Source organism: Haliotis rubra, unplaced genomic scaffold (assembly GCF_003918875.1).
Source record: "Haliotis rubra isolate DU_JTF1 unplaced genomic scaffold, ASM391887v1 Scf30, whole genome shotgun sequence".
NCBI lineage: Eukaryota > Metazoa > Mollusca > Gastropoda > Lepetellida > Haliotidae > Haliotis > Haliotis rubra.
In genome coordinates, this window is record NW_025766969.1 from 696,811 (window position 1) to 722,498 (window position 25,688).

Here is a 25,688-nt window from a genome sequence, read left to right on the forward strand (position 1 = left end):
TTCGCCACATAGTGTATTCGTTGCAGCCCTAGCAACATGACAACACCAGGAAACATCTCCATTATCAAAGCATTGTATGAATAACATGCGAGAAGATTCATTTGATGTTGGGGATCATTCAAAAGCTGTGAACATTAATAATATCAGGATAACCTTGCCAGGAGTATTTTTTCAGTTGTAAGAGTGAGTGAGTGAGTGAGTGAGTGAATTTAGTTTTACTCTGCATTCATCAATATTCCAGCTATGTAAATAATTGAGTATGGACCTTCAGTTGCAAGGAGCAATGCTATTGGATAAATATTTGTTTCTTATGACGATTTCTTGGCCACAATCTACTATAAGGACTGAAAATTTGAAGGTATTTTATTGTCAGATGATACCCAAATACTGGAACAATGACAAATTTGAAATATGATATTTTACAAGAAATATATTTACCAGAAATTCTGTATGTTAAAGCTAAAACTTTTGTTATTAAGGTTTAAACTGGATATTCTTTTATGGAATTACCTGCATTTTTTAAAACTCAACTGCCTTACATACCTCTTCACTTTCCTCATGGGAGCTGTTGGAATCCTCATCTGATGCTGGAGCTGGAGGTGCAACCTTTTTGCCTTTGCCTGGCTTCACCTTTGCAGCAGTTCCCTGAGCACATGAAGGGTTATTTAAATGAGATACATTGACATTTAAAATACGGTGAGAAGTATATCCAAACAAAGAATACCTATTTACAGACAAGTAAATGCTCTGCTTACCAAGTGTCATTTCATAAGGACTGTAAATTTTGGAAACAGTAAGGTTTAGTGTTCCATGCATTTTGATAAATAAAGAAAATGAAAGAAACTGGGTTTCCAAAAACAACCAAGCACCCACCCACCAAAGTGTGAGAGCAGATGAAATTTGATGAACATGATTTGCCAATAAGAAAGCCTCTCTGATTATATTCACAACACATGCAGGGTGAATTTCTCGCCAATATATAGTAAATATTTGGTAAACTGGTTCCATACATTAATATAGATGTGCTAAACATTGACAACAGAAATATATTGTACAAATTTTTGCTTCGGGAACCAACTCTTTGGGTGTTTGTCAGTATAAAATGGACATTGTTTCATGACAAATATGTTTATTGTTGATCATTCATGATCAGTCAGGGATGGTTCTTGGGTTTTTCAAACATATTATTGTGTGTCAAAATGCTGTTGCTGGGATAGTGGTTGACATTTTTTCAATACAATATAGTGTGATAGGTATATTTAAGAATAGAGTTGGTTTCATTTCAATTATTTTCATTTAAATACATTTTCTGTGTATGTATTTCTTCTTCTGTATGGGTTTGTAATATGTGGCTATCCGTGATATAATCATGGATGTTTTTCGTCAAGACTAATAGATTGCTTATAGTAAGCTAAATACAAGACTCACACAAGCCTCTAAAGTAATAATCAACAGTTTAAATGATGATTTCTAAACAAGAGTCATCAGAAGATCACAAATCCTCCCCTTCCCCACAACACAGACACATTTGAAAGAACAAATTGTCTGTCAGTTACTTTAAGTCCAACTAGATTCTTTTAGACTAAGTCCAAATCGTTTCCATGGAAATCACAAAAGATATCAAAGACAAAAATCTGCAAATAGCAAAAGGCACCCCTTCAAGATCTGTTTGATATACCTGCCATGTCTTGTAGAAAGATATTGAATGGTTTTTGAGTTTTCCAGAAACGAAGAACAACCCTCCCTTTTGACTGAAACTAAGTCTGAATCGTTTCCATGGAAACCGGGGGGAAAAATTGCAAAAAATATGTAAAGAGCAAAAGGCACCACTTTCGGTTTTGTTTGATATATCTTCAAATTGAACAAGAGTCATCAGAAGATGACATATATCCCCGGCCCCCACATATTTGAAAGAAAAAATCATCTGACAGTAGTCCAGCTTGATTTTTTTAAGACTAAGTCCAACTCTTTCCATGGAAATCATGAAAAAAAAAAATGACAAAAATCTGCAAATAGCTACAGGCACCACTTCAAGATCTGCCTCAGATATCTGGAAACCGAGAAAAATAAAAATGACAAAAATCTGTAAATAGCAAAAGGCACCACCTTAGGTTCTGTTTGATATATCTACCAACTTTTGTTGAAAAGTATTAAACTGTTTTTGAGTCATGCTCCAGAAACAAAATGATCACAGACGGACGGACAGACAGACGAGGCATCAGCTATATCCCCCTGCATTACATGCCGGGGAAATAAAATATTGAATGTTTTATTAGTTATGCTCCGGAAACAAAATGATTATGGATAGACGGACGGACGAGGCATCGATGATATAACCCCACAATACATGCTGAGGGTGGATAATGAAGTGATAAAACCATATTGAGCCATGCAACACTTACAGACTCATCCTTTTTGGGAACAAATGGCGAAACAAGTTTTAAAAAACTCCAAAACGACTTTTTCTAATGTACCACGAAATGCATGTGCATACTGACAGTATAAAACAGCCTACGCGACAAGTGAGCAATACAGGAGTAAAATAAACACAAAAATATGCCACATTTGAGGCAAATCGAAAGAGAGAGAGCTGTCGAAATGACCTAACAAGGAGCTTAAACACGGCGTCATTGCCAGAACCTTCGGCTGCACCCAAGCAGTTGTCAGATTGGTGCAATGACTAAGGCACACGGGCAATACGTCAGACAGGCCTAGGAGTGGTTGACCACGTGTGACAATGCCCAGTGAGGATCGCCACACCCAGACAACTCATTTGAGAAATCGTTTGGTAATGGCGACGTCCATGGCAGCAACGGCACTAGGACACCGTATCAGCAGACATACAATGAGAGTAAGTGAGTGAGTGAGTGAGTTTAGTTTTACGCCGCACTCAGCAATTTTCCAGCTATATGGTGGCGGTCTGTAAATAATCGAGTCTGGACCAGACAATCCAGTGTTTAACAGCATGAGCATCGATCTGTGCAATTGGGAACCAAATGACATGTGTACATACAATGTACCGGCAACTAAAGAACATGGCATTCAAGTACGTCAACCCTACCGCAGAGTGCATCTGACTCTTCAAGTGACAAGGGACCAGGCTAGTTCGACGTTGGCAGATGCGTGATTGGTGACATGTGATGTTCACCGACGAGAGTAGGTTTTGCCTGTACAGTAATGACGTTAGGGCTCTTGTTCACAGACGAGTAGGTGAACACGTAGCGCTGAATTGCATTCAGCAAGTCTGATCATTTGGTGCTGGTAGCGTGATGGAATGAGGAGAGGTCTGTGACGATCACAAAATGAGACTTGTGATTATTCATGGCCACCTGAGTGCTCGAAGATACAGGGATGACTTTTTGCGACCACTTGGGTTGTCATTTATCCAGCAACAATCATGTGGCTTTGTCTACGAACACGGTAATGCAGGGCCTCATACAGCAAGTCTGAGAAACGACTTCCTGCATAACACTAACAACGTTGTTCAGGGGTTGAAAAATAGCATTGCCCGACCTCTGGGTCGAGTGGAATTCTCCAGTTGGTCAAGTAAATATCCACATTAAACTTTACCGTGGTATAGTATTGCCAAACTACTGAAATGTTTTGATATATGTAGTTTGATGGTGAAATAAACATGCAGTTGTTACCAACTAACATCTGTGTTTTATTTCCTAGGGTATACTTAGAACGACTTGCATTGTATTTCCTCAACCGCTATTTGCAATGTTTAGATCGACAAACTAATTGTCAAAAATGATGTCACAATGTATTGAGAGTAACATATTGACATCTAATTGATACTCTAAATTTGATACATTTATTAGCTGATTATTAATTGGTGTTGAATTGATTAAAAGCTGTTGAGAATTTATTATCTGTTCTGTTGTTTATAATTGATGAAGATTATTTGTAAAAGATAAGTTACAGTCTGGTTAGCTGCGTACAGGCTTTTCCATGGCATATTTCTTTGCTTCATGGGTGGGACTATAAACTGTATGATATTGAAGAATTGTTTATATCATTCACATAAACATAATATTAACATGCACATATAGCTAGTTTCCAGTCATGTGACATCTAATCACATGTACCCATATTGAAACAGCAGAAATGGATAAGCTTGAGTACAGAGCAGTCATAAAGTTTCTGGTCCTCGAGGGCCACCCGGTGAAGCACATTGAAGAGCGACTGACAGCAGTACGAGTATCCCATGGGACTTAGTACTCGTACTGCTGTCAGTTGCTCTTCAATGAGCATGTCAATATGTGTTCGGGCGAGTTCTCTCAAATGTATCTCGTTCAGTTAGTGTTAATAGAATTTAAAACATTCATCGAAATGCAGGTACTTCGCTGAGTTAAAATTCCATAGACACTGACTGCACGACAATTGCCTGTGAGTGGAGAACACATGCTCCCAGAATCAGGTTTTAGAGATCAGTTAGTTTGACATTGCTGATAGTTAGACGTTAGAAATTAGTTAAGAGTTAGATTAGAAAGTCAGTCATTAGACATTCGGAGTTCAGTTTTGAAAATCAGTCAGGATTTGGTCATTGAGGATAGTGAGCTTTTAGCAATTCGGAGTTAAGACTAGTTAGAGCCAGTAGGTTTTGAACATTAAAAGAAATTGACTTCAGTTATTCGGGGGTTAGTAAAATTAGTTAAATTCAAACATTCATTAACGCTAGAAATTATACATTAAATAATATTTCGGTTTTTTTCATATAAGTGGTATTCTGAAATAAAGAACGGCATATTTATTTGCAATTTTAACCCCCTTTAGGAAATATTCACTGAATTGGCATTTGTGATCGTTCTTGTAGGTTTGATAAACAAGAGTTACGCGCCCCTGACTACAGCGCACTCTAAGCATCGTCTGCAAATGGAAGGTACGAATACAATGGGAATCTGACAGGTTTTGATACACGTTTAACCTTGATGACACGCAGGCATGCATGCACGCTTCTATCCTTTTTATACTTTGGAGCAAAATAGAATTTCAAGGAGCATGGGAAATTTATAGGGAGCACTGCATGGTTCGTTCGAAAGTTCTGAACATCAATGATACACTGCAGGAGTATTTTCTCAGTTGTAAGAAACAATTTAATTGGATAAAATTTGGTTTCTAATGACGCTTTTTCAGCACAGTCTGCTATAAGGACAATGATTGGTCAAAATCATGCACATGACCTTTGGCAGCCAATCATATTACAGCAATGGATACTGTCCTCGTAACAAAACTTAAGCAAACAATCACCACCTAAACGTAAAATATGGAACTTAGAGGATGTATCGTGCTAGGTTATGACCTGTGACGATAATGCTTCATTCAAATATTTTAGCATTAAACATATAAAGCGTGAAGTCCGATGCGCCGAAAGGTCACTGGACTTACATTACATGATCGCACACAAAATGATGGAAATATTAATTCATAATGTACGTTTTGAATACTTTAATGAGTACAGTTGTTGATTTTATTCATTAGTTTATTCAATTTGTTTATTATTTCCTCGAAACAATCCTTTAGATATTTTGCTCATAGACAACGTTGATATGGACCCGTTGCCGAAGGATGTGTCCGAGAATCTTTTTTTTTTAAAAAAAAAAACATTGCCAAAAAAAGTGATAATTCTAATTCTTTCGATATGGTCATTTGAAATGTACTGGGGTAATAAGTGTTTTCAGCCATTGTGAAAAGTGACAGATTTAATAAATGAATCATTAGTTGCAATTTTGAGGCCTGACATGTCAAACATCATGCTTATTATTGATCCCCCCCACCTGCCTACTATATATTTTGATATGTCAAGTTGAGCCCCCACCCCCAAAAATATATGTAAATTTTTAAAAAAATTGAAGTGATTTCCCCCTCCCTCCCCCTCCGACAATGCATTTCAGTTGAAAAAATCCATAATCCAGATTATTTTAAAAGGGTGGCCTTAGTTGATTAGTTAATAAAGTTAAGCTTCCACAAAACCGTTCAAACATTAAAGGGGAATCCGAATGAAAATAAAACTTTTGATATATTGTAAAGGATATTCTAAAAGTCACCTTCCGTGATTAAAATTGAACAAAAAGTTTGTAAAATAGCAAAAAAAAACCCAAAAAACGTACTCGTATTTCCGCCTTTTACGGAAACACCCGACAGTTAATGAGTAGAGGGGGTATCACGTGACATGACGTCATATGTGCCTGTTGCTGATGGCTGCCTCTTTGATTTTACCTCACAACTTAAGTGTCCATAGATTCTGAAGCAGTAAAAGGTGTTCCTGATGTCATTTCTGAAATGGATGTTAGACCGTATCAATACGATCCGATTTTACATCTTGCAAGACAATCTTCCAGTGAAGATGAAGAGGAATCAGGCGAAATGGAGGCACCGCTTGAGATCAAAATACATTTAAAAGAATACTATTTGACAGCAAAATGTGATATAGTTCCGACCAGCAAACCCACCCCTATAAGTATATGACCAGTCCCTAATAATTATATTTTTTGCAATGTGATTGCAGTTCCTTTTGTGTCAAATGGGTGACTGTAGGGTGTCTGGGATTTAACAAGAGTCTTCAGAAGATGACATATCCCCCCAGACCCCACATCTTTGACAGAACGAATCATCTGACAGTTACCGTATATTACCGTCTATAAGCCGACCCCATGGATAGGATGACCCCCAAACTTGTCCCTTAACTCTTTCAACACCAGTCAACCAGAGGCATTTACTGCCATGACACCGAGTTCCCAGAGACCCTGAGGTCATAGATGAAGCCTATGTTTATGAAGGAAATTATAAGCTTGTAAAACGTTATTGCTACTACATCCCATACACCATTTAAAAGATCTAATCCTACTGTTGATAAATATGAAGTTTATTTTTATAATATTATTCAAATAATACAACTACAACTTAAATAAATGTAATTTTGAATGAAAATGCAAGCTTACATTTATAACGTCCAGATAAACCACGAAAGAAGCAAAACTATGGCGATTTTTTTCCATTTGTGACATGTGATAACATGCCCATGCCTTTTCTTTTATATTTTCATTTTACGCCATCAGAAAATTATTATAAAAATTTTTCTTAAATAATATGTATGGTCGCCAATTTCCCGATATCTGTGGCTTTCCGCCGGTAACATGACATAACAATGGAAAATACCTCAGTTTTCGGCTTCGTGGTGCATAACATGCGAGGCTTAATCGCTTGATGTCGGGCATCGCTCGAAAGCTCTGAACATCAACAATATCACTGTACCCTTGCCAAGAGTATTTTCACAGTTGTAAGAAGTGATTTTATTGGATAAAGATTGGTTTCTAATGACGCTTTTCGCCACAGTCTGCTATAAGGGTAGTGATTGGTCAAAATCAGACACGGACCTGAGGCAGCCAATCATATTACGGCAATGGATACCGCCCTCGTGAAACGAAAACCTTCAGATTTAGACAAAAGTTTTGGGTAAAATAATGGTATTCTGAACATATTAAGCAAGAAATCGCTACCTGTACGTAAATTATGGAACTTATTGGACGTATCGTGCTAGGTTATGACCTGTGACAAAAATGCTTCATGTATATATTTTCGCATTAAACATCGTGTCCGAGCGTGAAGATTGAGACGGCGAGAGCCGAGATGTCACTCGTCAGTGACTTGACTTGCATTACATGATCGCACAAAAAGATGGAAATAGTAATTTTATATGTACGTTTGACAACTTTTATGAATGCTGTTGTTGATTTTATTCATTAGTTTATTCAATTTATTTAATGAATTCCTCAAAACATCGTTACTTTGCTCTTTGACAATGTAATTGTAGACCCAATGCCGAAGCATGTGTCCGAGAATCGTTGTTTTCAATAACATTGCGAAAAATAGTTTATAATTTTAATTCTGCTGATAATATATGATAAATTGAAATTTAATAAGTGTTTTCAGACATTGTAAAATGTCATAGATTTAATATATGAATCATAAGTCAGGTAGGTTCCTAAAATTATGTCTCATTTTGACGTGACTACTGCCTGGCCGCTTAATAGGCGTCCGGTGTCTGGGGACTCATAACGTTGTGGCCGCTTAAGCGGCCTGCGGTGTTGAAAGGGTTAAAATCAGTGTCAAAATGGCATGTTTCATGCATAAGTCGATCCCCTGCGATGGGGTCCTAATCGCGGCAAACACAGACAACTGGCAGTTACCAATAATTATAACTTTGGTTCACATTATTCAAAGAATTCACAATCATATATATTGCCTCTACTCACGGATCGAAACGAGGTGTAGTTGACAGAAAATGTATAAGATATTTTGTTTCTCTAAATATCATATTTATTGTAGCAACAAACTGGCTTGCTTATTTTACCCCATTCAACAATCACGAACTGATTACCACCTCGTTTTCCATTGACTGCTAGTTTACAGTAACATCAGTAAAAATGTGTGAATTTAAATGGCTTCCGTATTTTACCCCATTCAATGTGCGTACAACTTCTGCTTACCACGTTCATTAGGGTCCGTATAACCTTAGTGTTGATTATATATATTTTACATAAAAACAGTAATTAAAATTACTCAATGCTAGGTTATATTTCTTTGGGTTAAATAATAGTACTCTGTATTATATTTTACTGATGACTGCGTCAGAATTCGCCCCGTTATATCATTGTGCATGTTTGAACTTGATCGCCGAGAAACGTGCACAGCTGATTGCTATTTCCGGCTCGAATACACACGGTAATCTTAATCCCTGCAAATAATACAATGCCCAGCAAAAACAACTTAAAACTTAAAAGGAAAAAAATATTGTCTAGTGATGTTTAATTGCAAATTTGACGTCTCTACTGACTAAGTCATCTTCTGTTGTTTGTTCACGCGAAGTGATACGATGTTGTTTTCTTACCCCTGGAAAAAAACTGACGAAAGCGTAACCCATGGAGAAGATGACCCCCTTCTAAGACTGCTTTTTTGGGTCCTCAAAATTCGGCTTATAGACGGTCATATACTGTACTTAAAGTCCAGCTTGATTTTCGACTAAGTCCAAATCGTTTCCATGGAAATCATGAAAAACATAAATGACAAAAATCTGCAAATAGCAAAAGGAACCACTTCGAGATCTGCCTCACACATCTGCCAAGTTTTACTGAAAGATATTAAGAAGTTTTTGAGTTGTGCTCCGGAAACGAAAACCTACCCCTCCATTTTGAGACTAAGTCCGAATCGTTTCAATGGAAACCGAGAAAATAATAAATCACAAAAATCTGCAAATAACGAAAGGCACCACTTTGGCATCTGCCTCACAGATCTGCCAAGTTTTGCTGAAAAATATTAAGAAGTTTTTCAGTTGTGCTCCGGAAATGAAGCACACCTCTCCCTTTTGGGACGAAGTCCTAACCTTTCCATGGAAACCAGGAGAAATAAAAACGCCAAAAATCTGCAAATAGCAAAAGGCACCACTTCAAGATCTGTCTAATATATCTGCCAAGTTCTGTTGAAAGATATTGAACGGTTTTCGAGTTCTGCTCCGGAAAGGAAGCCCACCCCTCCCTTTTGAGACTAAGTCAGAATCATTTCCATGGAAACCAAGAAAAATAAAAATGCCAAAAATCTGTCAATAGCAAAAGGCACCACTTTAGCTAATGTCTGATACATCTACCAAGTCTTGAAGAAAGATACTGATCGGTTTTAGAGTTGTGCTCCGGAAACGAAGGTCACCCCTCCCTTTTGAGATTAAGTTCAAGTCGTTTCCATGGAAACCAAGAAAAACAAGAAGACAAAGTCATCAATATCCCCCGCAATGGCAAAATACTCTTCATGAATATGTCTATGAGCTATGATTATGTTAATTGTTTTTGAGACTAAGTCCTAAATGTTTCCATGGAAACCGAGAAAAATAAAAATGACAAAAATCTGTAAATAGCAAAAGGCACCACCTCAGGTTCTATTCTGTTTGATATATCTACCAATTTTTGTTGAATAATGTTAAACGGTTTTTGAGTTATGCTCCGGAAACAAAATGATTACGGACGAACGGACGGACAGACGAGGTGTCGAGATAATAAACGTTTGTCACCCTTCTGAAGTTTCAGTTTGCAGAAAGTCACAACAGGTCAATTAACATGACACCACTTGAAAAATAAGCAAACTTGACTGAACTCATTTACCTTTCACAAAGCTCTGTCTTCAGCTATGCTTGTCCTGATTCTCAACACATCATTTGCTTCCATCATCAACAGTAGACTCCATGCCCATGGAATGGGGATCTAAGCTCTAAACAATCCACATCCCCATCGACAGAGGATCATAGTTCTGAACACTCCACTTCCCCATCGACAGGGGAACATAGTTCTAAAAATTCCACTTCCCCATCGACAGGGGACCTAAGCTCTAAACAATCTACATCCCCATCGACAGGGGATCATAGCTCTGAACACTCCACTTCCCCATCGACAGGGGATCTAAGTCCTTAACACTCCCCATCGACAGGGGATCATAGCTGTAAACACTCCACTTCCCCATCGACAGGGGAACATAGTTCTAAAAATTCCACTTCCCCATCGACAGGGGACCTAAGCTCTAAACAATCTACATCCCCATTGACAGGGGATCATAGCTCTGAACTCTCCACTTCCCCATTGACAGGGGATCTAAGTCCTTAACACTCCCCATCCACAGGGGATCATAGCTGTAAACACTCCCCATCCCCATCGACAGGGGATCTAAGTCCTTAACACTCCCTATCCCCATCGACAGGGGATCTAAGTCCTTAACACTCCCCATCCCCATCGACAGGGGATCATAGCTCTGAACTCTCCACTTCCCCATTGACAGGGGATCTAAGTCCTTAACACTCCCCATCAACGGGCGATCATAGCTGTAAACACTCCACTTCCCCATCGACAGGGGATCTAAGTCCTTAACACTCCCCATCCCCATTGACAGGGGATCTAAGTCCTTAACACTCCCCATCCCCATCGACAGGGGATCTAAGTCCTTAACACTCCCCATCCCCATCGACAGGGGATCATAGCTCTGAACTCTCCACTTCCCCATCGACAGGGGATCTAAGTCCTTAACACTCCCTATCCCCATCGACAGGGGATCTAAGTCCTTAACACTCCCCATCCCCATCGACAGGGGATCTAAGTCCTTAACACTCCCCATCCCCATCGACAGGGGATCTAAGTCCTTAACACTCCCCATCCCCATCGACAGGGGATCTAAGTCCTTAACACTCCCCATCCCCATCGACAGGGGATCATAGCTCTGAACACTCCACTTCCCCATTGACAGGGGATCTAAGTCCTTAACACTCCCCATCGACAGGGGATCATAGCTGTAAACAATCCCCATCGACAGGGGATCTAAGTCCTTAACACTCCCCATCCCCATCGACAGGGGATCATAGCTCTAAACAATCCACATCCCCATCGACAGGGGATCATAGCTCTGAACACTCCACTTTCCCATTGACAGGGGATCTAAGTCCTTAACACTCCCCATCCCCATCGACAGGAGATCATAGCTCTGAACACTCCACTTCCCCATTGACAGGGGATCTAAGTCCTTTAGACTCCCCATCGACAGGGGATCATAGCTGTAAACACTCCCCATCCCCATCGACAGGGGATCATAGCTGTAAACACTCCCCATCCCCATCGACAGGGGATCATAGCTCTAAACAACCCACATCCCCATCGACAGGAGATCATAGCTCTGAACACTCCACTTCCCCATTGACAGGGGATCTAAGTCCTTAAGACTCCCCATCGACAGGGGATCATAGCTGTAAACACTCCCCATCCCCATCGACAGGGGATCTAAGTCCTTAACGCTCCCCATCCCCATCGACAGGGGATCATAGCTCTGAACACTCCACTTCCCCATCGACAGGGGATCACAGCAGTATACACTCCCCATCCCCATCGACAGGGGATCTAAGTCCTTAACACTCCCCTTCGACAGGGAATCAGAGCTGTAAACACTCCCAATCCCCATCGACAGTTGATCATAGCTGTAAACACTCCCAGACCCCATCGACAGGGGATCACAGCTGTAAACACCAGAGGCCCAGATAAGCTGCGTATCCGGGTAAAATACGCATATAAAATTTCCAATTACGCATTGAAAAATAATTGTTGCGTACCAATTACGCATTTAAAATGTTAGATACGCAAAAAGTTTAAAACAAATGCGTACGGAATACATTATAAAAATCGCTTGCGTAATGAAAAAGACATCGATTGCTATCAAGTTGTACTGTTAGTATAGGACAAGTGCTGCACTGTCCATTTAGGATGAGGGATTTTTTATGAACTCATTTCCATTATATTTAAGTTGGTTTTGATTAGGTATGACATAGTCATAAGGCAGAACATACCTGCTTAGTAAACTTACTCAGTCACAGAATACTTAGGTGAGTAAAATGACTGAAATACGCACATGTTTGAAAGCAGTGGGTAACGGAAAATGAAATACCCACTCAACATTCATAATACGCACCCCAAAAAAATACAGTGGGACAGTACCAACATGAGCTAAATCTTATCTGGAGCTCTGAAACACTCCCAATCCCCATCGACAGTTGATCATAGCTGTAAACACTCCCAGACCCCATCGACAGGGGATCACAGCTGTAAACACCAGAGGCCCAGATAAGCTGCGTATCCGGGTAAAATACGCATATAAAATTTCCAATTACGCATTGAAAAATAATTGTTGCGTACCAACTACGCATTTAAAATGTTAGATACGCAAAAAGTTTAAAACAAATGCGTACGGAATACATTATAAAAATCGCTTGCGTAATGAAAAAGACATCGATTGCTATCAAGTTGTACTGTTAGTATAGGACAAGTGCTGCACTGTCCATTTAGGATGAGGGATTTTTTATGAACTCATTTCCATTATATTTAAGTTGGTTTTGATTAGGTATGACATAGTCATAAGGCAGAACATACCTGCTTAGTAAACTTACTCAGTCACAGAATACTTAGGTGAGTAAAATGACTGAAATACGCACATGTTTGAAAGCAGTGGGTAACGGAAAATGAAATACCCACTCAACATTCATAATACGCACCCCAAAAAAATACAGTGGGACAGTACCAACATGAGCTAAATCTTATCTGGAGCTCTGAAACACTCCCCATCCCCATCGACAGGGGATCACAGCTCTAAACAATCCTCATCCGAATCGACAGAGGTTTTAAGTTTTGTACACCACATCCCCATAGGATCCAATTTTTGTACACACCAATCCCCACTGGCAGGGGGATCTAAGATCTAAACTCTCCACATGCCCATCGACGGGATCTAAGCTCTGAACATTCAACTCTTCATCGCCATCAACAGGGGATCTGAGCTCTGTACACCACATCCCCATGGGATCCATACACTCCCAATGCTAATCGACATTGGATTTAAGCTCTGAATGCTCCCCACCATCAACAGGGGATCTAAGCTCTGTACACTCTACATGCCCATGATCTAATTCCTAACTCATATACTCATGATATAGCTGCACATTTCATTTGTCAGTCAACATTATTTAGCTCCACGCGTCAGTGCAAGGATTTAGTTGTGAGAAAATATTTCATTTTTGACAGTGAATAGAGTACTGACATGTGTAAACAGTTCTGCCTACTTTACATCATGCCAAAGTACATTTTTTCCTTTCCACAGATGAAAAATGTCTGTCCTACTGAGAGTTGAGTGAAAACACTTATTACAGCAATATTGAAACTGATAAGAGGGGCAAAGGACACAATTGTGAACCTACAGATGCAAATGAAACAATTGGATTGGACAATTCAAAATCAACTACTAGAATCTGCACTTCACTGAGAAAGTATACTGAGAGGCAATGAAAACACAATTCCATTTTCAAAGGCTGTGTGTGGCCGAGCATTATGTTGAAAGACTAGTCGGATATAACCGTCAAATTGCCTTGCACAAAAACAAGCTGTGAACGAAAATGAGCATTTATGGCACCCCAAACCATTACTCCTCCTCCACCTAAACAATCTCTCTCAATAACACAGGGTTGCACAAAACGTTTATCTTGACGTCGATAAACACGTTGGCATTCATCTGGGAAAGAGACGTTAAAACGAGGGCTTACCTTTAGAATACAGCACCACAAACTGTAAAAATACGTCATAATACCCTTTTACGTAATTTTATGTGATTTTGTTTGAAAGCACATTCTCAAAACAATGCCCTATGACGCCTACATAGTAACACGGTTGTCTAGCTCAGTGAGCGTGTTTAAGCTCCGCTCTATGACATTTCATCTCTACTAGCTATGTCATTGCATAAGCCCAACGATGTTGAGAGTTTCAAGTAGTTGCTTACCGGCGTATGCGCAATTTTTCGATTACATTGAAATGGAGTTTATTAGTATTATATTTTTCGAATCGGTACGGTTACATTACACTGGACATGTCAGCCCGTTCGTTCAATGTATTCTATTTATTAGGCAGGGATCGAAATTCCCCTCATTTGCGTGCCGAGGGCACGGGTAATTTGAAAATGGCACGGATACAATTACTCAGATGTGCCATAATGGCACGCTTAAAATTCACCTTACCGTCTTCATTTTTTAATAAAACTGACAAAAGTGTTTACTTTTGACATTCTGGCATTCAAAACGTATCCCAAAATGAAATCTTGCAACGTCTGTTATTTGTCATGCTCATGGGCGCCGCCATTTTGGTTTCAATTGCGCATGACAGGAGATGACAGGAGGTAACATGACGTCATTCTTTGCATTCTGGGACAGGATGTTTACACCATGCAACGAAGCTGACGATAGATCTAGCTAAAATGTCCGAGAAGAAATACAAAACAATTTTAAATTTCTTCAAGCCAAAGCAGGCCAAAATAAATGAAACCTCTGAAAGTGTTAACTGGCCTTCAACAGAGCCGACAGGCAGTGGTAGTAAGTGTAGCGTATCTGCCACTAATGAAACTGAAACTGCCGATAGCGATGCTGAATGTGTCCAAACATGTAAGACCGAAGATGACAAGAAACAGACACGAGGCATTCCCCAAAGCTGGCCTCCGCCAAAATACAGTAAATGGCTTATTTGTGACAGGGAAAGGAATCTGCTATTTTGCAAAGTTTGCATGGGGTTTGGCGTCCGGTTGGAAGAGATGGAAAGCGAATCACTTTGTGACAGGTTCACGGGATTTAGAACAAGTAAACTGGAAAACCATGTGGCAATGATGAACACATACTTGCACTTAGTGCCCAGTATGCTTCAGAAATTAAACCAGGCCAGTCAGAAATTGAAAAGGGATGATAAATCTTAATGAAAGAGAGACAGCAAAATTAAGCAAACTATTTGTAACAGCTTTCCACCTCGCTGGCGGAAATGCCCTTTACAGAGTTTGTTGAACTTTTGAGACTTCAGACCGTGAATTTTGATGTAGATCTTATGAAAAACTATTGTAGTGATAAACAGGCAAGAACATTTGTGAAGTTTATTGCACAAAACATTACAGACACAATTATGAATGATGTGAAAGGGGGCTGCTTTACAATTTTGTGTGATGGTAGTACTGACAGTTCAGTGACTGAAGAGGAAATAATATATGTGAGATACATTGAGCAGGTTGAATGTAAACCAGTTACAAAGTTCTTGTGTGTTTGGGGGTTAGAAAAAGCAGATGCAACAGGGATATATGAAGCTATTGACAAAGCTTTGACAGAGATTGGAGATTTTCCTAACTGGAAAGACAAAGTTGTCTCTTTTACGTCCAGACGGAGCACCAGTAATGATGGGCAGAAAAGGAGGGTGGCAGCAAAATTAAGAAATGATGTCCCACATGTGATACCCATTCCATGTATCGCACACAGATTGGAACTGGCCATGAAGAAAGCTGGGAAAGATCTATCCTTGTTGAGTTCTCTTGACAAGCTCATGGAGGACGTCTATAAGTTCTACCATTATTCTCCACTAAACTGGACTGGACTACAGGAAACAGGAGAAGCCCTTAGCATTAAGGTGGTTAGGCCAGTGAACATATATAGGACAAGATGGGCAGGGCATAGACACAGAGCCCTAATGGCACTGAACACTGACTATATAGCTATCTACACACACTGTACTCAAGTGAGCTTGACCAACAGAGGTGACTCCGGAGCCAAAGCAAGGCACATATTGGATCGTTTGAAGTCACTAGAGTTTGTCCTATTCATGCACATGATGCTGTTTTACTTTGCTGCGTGTGCCATGTTATCAGATGTTTTCCAGGACAATGACACCTCCATTGATCTCATCCCAGTCAGGATGCATGCTGCCTGTGCCAAGATGACAGAAACTGATGTGGATAAGATGGCTGTAGATTTTCTCAATGAGGAGATAGTTGATGGTAAATACAAGACTGTACAACTTGAAAAGAAAAAGAGGGGCTGTTCCACTGAAGCTACTGTCATAAAAAAAGTCAAGACAGAGTTCAAAACACTAACCAAAAACACAGCTGAATCCTTGTATGGTAGGATTGCAGAGTTTGAAGGCAATAGTGGTGTGATGGAGGCCTTCCACATCTTCACTCCTGTAAGTTGGCCACAGAATAAGGATGGGTTTGCTTCGTTTGGGAAGGAAGAAGTAAAACAAATCACAAACCACTTCACGGAATACCTCATGAAAAATGATATATCCAAGAAGTCATGCCTCACTGAAATGCCAGATGTTCTCATGGAGGCCTCAGATCTCTTCAAGAGAACTCCAGACATACCCTACATAGATTTTTGGTCTAAAGTTATGAGATGAGACAAAGTGTACAAGAGGTACAGTAACATACTGTCCCTTGTACAGATATCTCTTGTTCTAGCTGTGTCCTCTGCTGAGTGTGAGAGAGGGTTCTCCATGATGAGCAGAGTAAAAACAGACTGGAGATCCAGGTTGAAGCCCTCCACCCTCTCTCAACTCATGAAAGGTTTCCCAGTGCCAGACCCCATTTGCAGACTACAACCCCAGAGGGGCTATAGCAAGATGGATGAAGGGGGCTAAAGGTCCAAGGAGATGGACCCCTGCTTATGGCCCTAGGCTAGAACTGTCAGCTTAAGTAATAGCTCTAGTAGTGATGTTGAAGAGTCAAGTCAGTGAGTAACTAAAGCTTTCTTGATGCAAAATTAACAATCCCTGTAGAGTACAAAAGCTTTATGTGACAGTGTGTTTAATTAAAAAGAACATCAAAGTCATTTTCTGTATTGTTTATATTGATAAATCTTTATTACAGTGTCATCATGATCCTTGGCACACTTCAATGTGTTAGGGCACACCTGAATTTTACATTGGGTGCCCTAAGGCACCCTTGGAAAAAAATACATTTCGATCCCTGTTAGGATTATTTCAAGGGATTAGGGATTTAGGGGATAGGGTTAGGGTTTGGGACCTAATCCAATATAGTAACTACATGTCTGGTGCAATGCATGAGTACCATTTGTTGTTTTCCCTTTTGCATTTTAATACTTTTTTTCACACAAAAACGTGAGACCAAAATCGTCGAAAGTACACGATGAAATGGTTTAATGTAGAAATTTTGAGCTGATGGAAATTGGCCTGGAACTTGCACTCAAGCCTCGTTCACACACAACATTTGTTCAGTAATGATTCGAAGGCTAACTCACCCTCGTGCCATCACTAGACATGCTCATGTCTCCCTCGTTCCTTAGTGCGATCCTCATTATTCTTACCAGGCCTACCAAAGAAAACTTTCCCACTGTGCAGAAAAACGTAGAAAAGCCCACATTAATCGTGGAAATAGCAACATCAACACATTACCTAGCTACTGAAAAGTAAAAACGGCAACTTTAAATCGCTAACACTGCATCATAAAACGAGGAGCCCGCAACTTCGATTTTGCGCATGCGCACTCGCACATGGAAGAGAAAGTCTCGACCGCATGTTGACATTTTCAGCTTGGACAAAAGTTACATTCCGTTTTAAGTATTTCTGTTGTGTTATTTGGCATTTATCATCGTGATACTTGTGTGCACACTTGTTTAGTTTACTTTCCATTCATATGAAATGATTGACAGCAATTATTTCGACATATTTAATACTTTTTCTACGTGAGGCGATTCACGGTTTCTCAGAATTTGGAAAGAAGCCCGGATCGTAATTTGCATGCGCAGTAGAGGTCAAAGTTCACTGATATAAAAATGTTGCAGTTACATAGTTTTTCGTTAACGTTTATTACTGTTTCAGTAGCGAGGTAATGTGTTTACGTTGCTATTTCCACGATTAATGTGGTCTTTTCTGCGTTTTTCTGCAGTGGGAAAGTTTTCTTTGGTAGGCCTGCTTACTGTGTTCCCTACATCACTTTTGTTACAAAATCACTTGACTTTATAAAAGCACGTCATTCATGCATGCACCGTGAAATTGACGTCCTACGCCAGACATTAAATTTGAACATTGTGCAACAGTGTGGATGTAGCTCAGTCAGTTTGCTGTCGAGCTAGCAATCCAAAGGTTGCGGGTTCGCATCCGACAGATTCTCACAAACTGGTTGCTTGTCTCAGTGACACGTGACCCATGGCAGAGATTGTCCTCACGAGAAGTTGTGGTGCTGAATCCTAAAGGTGCTCCAAAACGCGACTCATCAGAAAAAAAGAAACATTCCTCCAACCCACATTGCCCAGGAACCACCTAACAGTTGATGGATGCACAAATGTTGTGCTACGTCGGTCTGGGAAGTGCGAGCTCGCAGCATTCCAATGGCTTAATATCTCTGATCTTGTGTTAACCATGGCACGGTTCATGCCAATGTCAAATCACACTGTTTTTATAGGGGACAATAATGGACTGTTTTCATGCAGAATCAAAATGCATGTCGTGGACATGCATGGCAGACTGCCACTTAAAGATGTGTTCTGGTGTTTCGCTCATGACGTTGTGCACAGACCCTACCTGTCTTTACACACAATGGCATTAGCCCATTATCATGCCAAGGTATGTTTTTCATTAACTAATAACTTTGTTTTTTTCATATGGGACTATTACAAGATAGAAAATGATGATTATGTTTTCATTGCCTTTCAGTATATAATCCCAAACATACCAAAGTTACATCTGACTCTCAAAAAGGCATTGAGTATTCAGAGCTTTTCAGAGTCATAGGCTCAGCACTTCGGTTTTCACATTGTCATTTTATTATTCTTTTTACACCTTTTCTAAAAAGTATAGACATTGAATCATTTCATCAAAATCTATGCATTTCTTTGCTGGACGGCCACTATCTTCCTGGAAGTAAGTTCGAGATCGCCTAAAGTCGTCTACTTACAAAGTCAGCAAGACAGCAAATGCAGATACCAGATCAGTTCTTTTTCAGTTATTTCAAATCAGAGGGACAGTGGAACATCATAACTTATAAAAGACAACTTCATCATAAAGACATACTATCATACTTACCATGTTTGCTGTGATGCAACACACCGCGTTATATAGCGAGAGTTAACATGCCATCCAAAAACATATGATGTAAAAACTCATAATTAATTTATCTTCCTAGATCTCATTTTATTTGAATAAATTTAATCCCATTTTCATTCACAAAAAAACTGTTGACAGTAACACCGGAGTAAATGTGTTAAATGGCATCACTTCATTCTGTACACGTACCACTTCCGCTTACCATGTTCATGAGGGTCCGCTTTTCACGACTACCGCGATAGCACCAATTTCACATTATTCTCAGCAATCACGAACTGACAACCGCCTCATCATCCATGGACCCCTATAGACCAGCGTAAATAACATGTTTCAAAATGAATTGCCAACATTTTGTTTTTCCAATCGAAGTGGAATGCTCCGTAGGACGTTACGCTGACTTGTAAAACTGTCTCATACGTAAAATGTATCGAGCCACGTAAGTGCTTAGCCTATGTTAATTATTTTTTTAAATATGTTAGTAAAAAACATGCATAATGCTAATACGATAGCAATATATATTATCTCTGTTAAAATAACTGCTTGAGATATAAATTATCCTGGCAATGGCATATATTCTTTGATGTTAGATTTTCAGTTCGTTTTTAACTGAATCACCGGTAGATTGGAGCAAAACATTTGTACACAGGTGATTGCTATTTCCGGCTTCGTTAAATAACAGGTAGCATAAAGGGAAGGGAAACTGAATTATCATGTGTTGTGATGTTTGATTGCAGGTTTCCTATACACATATCTAATTTCATTTGCAAAGTTTGTTTCTTCACCTCCAATGATACGATATAGTTTTGACTGGGCACAATACACGAAATAGCAGCTATGCGATGTCCATGGAAAATACGGTTTTACTTGGCCTTTATTCTGTGTTATGTATAACGCAGGTGTCTCATAATGCGGGGGGTGATCCACGGACCCAGAGACCCGTGTTACGGCGATGGATGACTGCAATTATGGGTATGGATCTCGAGGCTTTCCCATCAAAGTTCTAAGGCTTATGTTTGTTTGTTGTTGCTACCACTACACAAAGATCTGAGCTCATCTATTACAAGCTATATCAGAACAATGAACAATAAAAAGAGAAAGCAACCAAAACATATTTGTTTCAAATAGGAGAATTACATTTCTGAGTGAACTTTGAAAGATAGTTTGAATGAATCTGAAAACTTAATATAATAAAATTCTGGAATGTGCCAAGATTGTGTATCAGTACTTCCCAAGGACTGTGGAAAGTCTCTAAATGTTTAACCAAATGAAAAGAGAGATTGCCATTGTTCTAAATCATTGTCAATGATCTGTCACACAGACTGTAACAGTCTTACGATTGTTGTGTTAATTTGTTTGATTTATTAACCGTGATATGTTATCAACAGTCACATTCGACAAGATCTGATTTGTGTATCATGTTTTTAAAACATGAACATTTCTGGGACATAGTGGTGATTTGACTGCAGTAAATGTTGATGTGATGTTAATGACTTTTAATCATACTTGGCTACTTGCTATGTTGCTACACAGCTGTGAGCTCCTAGGTTCCAGTGATACTTTAGTTCTATCTAGTCATGAAATGACAGTTTTGTCCATTCAAAATAGCAAATATTATGATTATTTCCATGTTATTAAACAATGTAAGGTTTGGCTCTTATTGTCAAATTTTTGCATTATGATCATATCTCATATACCGAACCCAAGGCCTTGTACCGCAAATACGTACCGTACCATGGTATGAGCATACCGTTTCACCCCTAGTTTACACTTCTCAGAGAGGAAAATAAGGTAGGTGATCAAGGCTATCAGTTGTCAGACTTCCATTTTTGTGGATGCTACAGCGGTTGAGTGGATTAGACCACTGACTGTGTGCTGGTGTCTGAATCTGAGTTTGATTTTGAATCTCAGATGGGTATCAGCCTTAAAGGATATCACAATCTGTACATTCTGGAAAAAGTGTAATCCTAAATATGAAAAGAAATTTTCCATACCTGAGACAGTCAAAAGTAACTATGTCACTTGTAAAAAGAAAATCAACAAAATGAATGGGTAACAAAGTATGGGCGTCTTACTTACAATTCCAAGACTATGCTATCACTTGAGCATACTGTTCTGCACAATCTGGACACTAACAGTGGGAGGTGAAGTGCTGTTATGCTACCATCAGTGGTTCAAAGGAGTTGAGGCCAACCATATCCTGGACTACCACATTCCTGCGAGAGAACGAGGTGAGGGCTGGAAAAGGTCCAGAAACAACCATCCATATGGCTCTGACAGAGATGATGCTGTGAAGTGCCACTGAAGAGGCGACATCTCTAATCTTGTGTGGGTAGTTCGAAGAAGGTGGTGCAAGTCATTTATACTGGTATGTAGTCATAATAGCCTCCTTCAGCCAAGATGAAATGCTGTTCCAAGACACCTCTTCCTTGGTAGACTTGAAGACTGGAATGAAGAGCCACTGACGATATCTACAACAGGGAGCTGTAACCTGAATGAAACATTGCCAGGCTCTTTCTAGTCAGAGTAGAAGTTCCTATTCATCTGTGCTGCTGTCTATTTCTAAGAGGAGGAAATTGTCTGCTTCAATGAAGGCAAATGTAATCCCAATCACACACAAACCACCCTATTTGCAGACCTGGTCCACCAGAATCAAGGCTACAAGTTTGAAACTTGTTTTGATGGTGAGATTCTCAAAAGGACACTGTCATAGATGCTCAAGAACAATGTTCAGATCCCTTTTCCTTCTTCTGTTCCTCTAACTTGTACCCACGAATGTGAGAAAGGGGTCATGTCATTACTCATGGACAACACTGAGCTGATAGCTGCAACAGAAGTAGCACAGGGTGAACCTGCAGATGAACGATGAAATCAGTTATCTGCGGAGAGGTAGCTTTGAGAGGCGTGGAAGGATTTCCACTTGTCATCCTTGAGTGACGTGGTAGAAGTCCTGAGTGTGCAAAACTGTTTGAGCTGCATGCTTGGAATATCCCTTGACCATTAGAAATCTCTGGTTGTTGACAAACCAAGCTAAGTGTGAAGTTGGTCGACTGTCTGTTGACTGGGTTAGCAGGTTTGCCAAATCCAGAGGTTGCACTGCAGGCTGACTGATGATGTTTAATAATATTGAAAACCATAGCTTTGCTGACTAATTAGGTGCGTCAGTTGTAGCCTCAGAGTTCGGATGATGGTGTGTTAAAACTCATGGAAGGAGAAACTGGATGGGGAAAAGGCTAAAGCGCTAAGACTTTCCCCATGCTATTGCCAAGGCATCCAACTCTAAAGCTAGTGGATCGAGAACAGGAGCCACAGAGACTGGAAGGTTTACCTGCAATTGAGCTGTCCAGATGAAATCTCAAGTTGTTAGTGAACAAAACATGACCTCAAATGTGTCTACTGTATCGTAGATGCTGTCTGCATCAGGCAAGACATGCCTGTCGGTAACGTTGGAGCAAAATTGCGCCATGTACAAGCTGTCTGGACCACAAGCTGTCTGGACCGGAAGTTGTGCTCCCTTAGTCAGCTCCGTACAGTCCTGGAACTGACTGGATGTACGCTATAGTCAAGGAGCTTATGGGATTCTGTGGAAGTTTTTTGATGAAAGCAAATCATATATTCTTTTGTGTTTATATGTTAAAGTAGTTTAAAAAAATGTTTGGTTCCAATCTGAATATTGATGCGAAAGCTATTTTTAGCTCAAAATCCAAGATGGCCGCCAAAATTTAACCGGGAACTGAAAAAGTTGCAAAAACTCGGAACAAAACAATGGTTTTAATATCAAATACCATGCATTTTGGTTACGGAATATATTTCTCATATGCTGTAAGTCGCCAGATCTTTTTAGTTTGATTTTAGTCTTAAATTTACATTAAAGAGTCAGTTTTAGCTCTAAAAGTTATGATGAATAAAACCCCCATTTCTTCACAAGGCATATATTTTGTACAGAACTAGTACAATATGAAAAAGGAATATACTTTTTACCCTGTTTATCAACTATAGAAGAGGTCTTTACATGAAACTGCGACCCTGAAATATACTCCTTAAAAAAAGAAACGCGCAAGCCATTTTTTAGAAGAATTTCTTGCATTAGTTAAGAGCTATTATTTCATGTAATCCCAATGGTAAAAAGGTGAAAATTCAAACGTCTATAGATAAAGCCTTTACTGTTGTGTTTCTGTTTGCTTGAGTCCACAAGATGGCGTCAAAGTCAGTTCTTTGTATGGCCACCATTGGCAGCAATTACTGCTCGGCACCGTCTCGGCACAGATTAACGAAGTAGCTATTATCATTGCAGGCGACTTCAATTTCCTTTTTGACAACAAGGATAACCATGACACTAAACGAATAATTAATCTCCTTGAAGTCCACAACTGTGTACAACTTGTGTCTGAGGCAAGCCACAGAGGTGGACACACTCTGGACTGGATAGTTACCCGTGCTTCAGACGTGTGTGTCAGTTGTGGACCTGTATAGGATCTACAGCTGTCTGATCATTTCCATATCTTTGTGAGCTTGGACCTCTCAATACCCAGTCCAAATGTGAAGATTACTCGCTGTAGGAACATGCGCTTCCCGGATATGGATACTTTTAAAGACAATTTGCTAAATTCAGACCTTATACTTGAGCCACCATCTGCTGCTGAGAGTCTCGTTCTGCTATACAATAGAGTTCTATCTGAGCTGCTATATAGACAAACATGCACAAGTGAAGGACAGAGCCATACCAGTCACTAAAACATCTGCTTGGGACTTCACACAAGAGGAAAGCAATCTTTCCTGGAGATTCATCGCCAAATGTATATTTCAGCCAAAAATCACTCAACAACGGTCATCAGACAAATCAACATCTCAATTCTAAGATTGAAGCCAACGAGTCAAGTCCAAAGTTGCTGTTCAAACATTTGTTCAGTATCTTGAGTAAACACTTTGAATCGACACTTCCGACATCTGATGACAATGAAGTAATAGCACAGACATTTTCGGATTATTTCTACAAAAAGATCCAAGAACATTCGTGACAAGATGTCGTCTTCTGCGGCTGTGGATGAAGCTGATATTCCTCCCAAAATGTTTGATGGCACGCCTCTTACTCATATTGATAGTTTCACTGACATTTACCAACATTAGTAATGATTATTAACTCTTCTACTTAATCTGGTTACGTCCCAATTTACTATATTACTGGGGATTAACACTCGCTACCTTTTTATTGATAATATCATTCTTGCTGGAAAAAGATTCATATATTTAGCCAGTATAAATAATAGAAAACCAACTTTGGACACATTTCTAAATTCACTAAAAACAATTCTATCAATTGAAAGATATATAGCCAGAAAAAATAACAACATGACAAAGTTCCAGAGAAAATGGCCCAAGGAATTGAAACTGTAGCATCCTTCTTATATAAATATATGATGCAATACCTACTATAAAAGTGCTAATAACTACTATAAAAGTGCTCTACTCCTATTATATTATATTTAGCTATACTGTGTGCTATGCTAACACAGTTATTTCACTGCACCATATTTATCACAGAAAGAACTGAAATAATATTCTCAAATTACAATACTTATCTATATAAGTGTATCATGTGCTATATACAGTATTGTTCTGGCCGGACCAAAATGTATACTAGGTCATACGGATATTTCATTATACTATTTTTTGTATAATGATTCTTCATGAAAATCAGTGTAATATGTGTTGGCTCGAGACTATACCCTCTTAGTATTTGATGCATATGTCATGCTTGTTTTACTATTACACCAAATAATACACAAATGCCACCATGTATGCTTCACTGAAATGCTTGTCTTACTATATCACCAAATGATACTCAAATATCATCCTGCATGCTTCACTGAAATGATTGTCTACTATTTCATCAAGTGTCCTTATGCCATCCTGTATGCTCCACTGAAATGAACAAAAATATGTAAAAAAAACCAACAACTCTTCTATACTACCCATCAAAAGTTTAGACTCACTAGTGTAAATGTAGCCACTTACTTGTCCACTGTTCTAAACTAGCTTTTTGCAAAATATTCCTTACTGTTTAAAGGTACTGTTTAGTTATGAACTGGTGTATTGTAAAACATATTCGTAACATTGAAAAGATTATTGTCATGAGTTCAGTAAATGATTAAAATCTGTGAAAATTGGCGAATTCTTAACAAAACTTTACACCAAAACGAATCTGTTCACATGCACGACATTTGCTCATGCCTTTCGCAATTTGAAGCATCATCCTTG

At 39.3% G+C, this 25,688-nt stretch overlaps 1 protein-coding gene across 3 annotated transcripts in view; it reads right to left on the minus strand.

Moving 5' to 3' along the window:
• Positions 1-10,178, minus strand: part of LOC124282564 (nucleolin-like) — a 69,754-nt gene extending 59,576 nt beyond the window's left edge. Inside the window, exons 1-2 of one of the 3 annotated variants that reach the window (XM_046718573.1) lie at positions 3,062-3,088; positions 544-645 (exon numbers count right to left, since the gene is read on the minus strand). In XM_046718573.1, coding sequence (XP_046574529.1) covers positions 544-645; positions 3,062-3,073 — 114 coding nt within the window. In that variant the 5' untranslated portion in view covers positions 3,074-3,088. Of the gene's footprint in view, positions 1-543; positions 646-3,061; positions 3,089-6,222; positions 6,257-10,154 lie in introns of those variants that run through there. The other 2 variants (XM_046718574.1, XM_046718575.1) reach the window with 2 other exon arrangements.
• Positions 10,179-25,688: the final 15,510 nt, after the last annotated feature.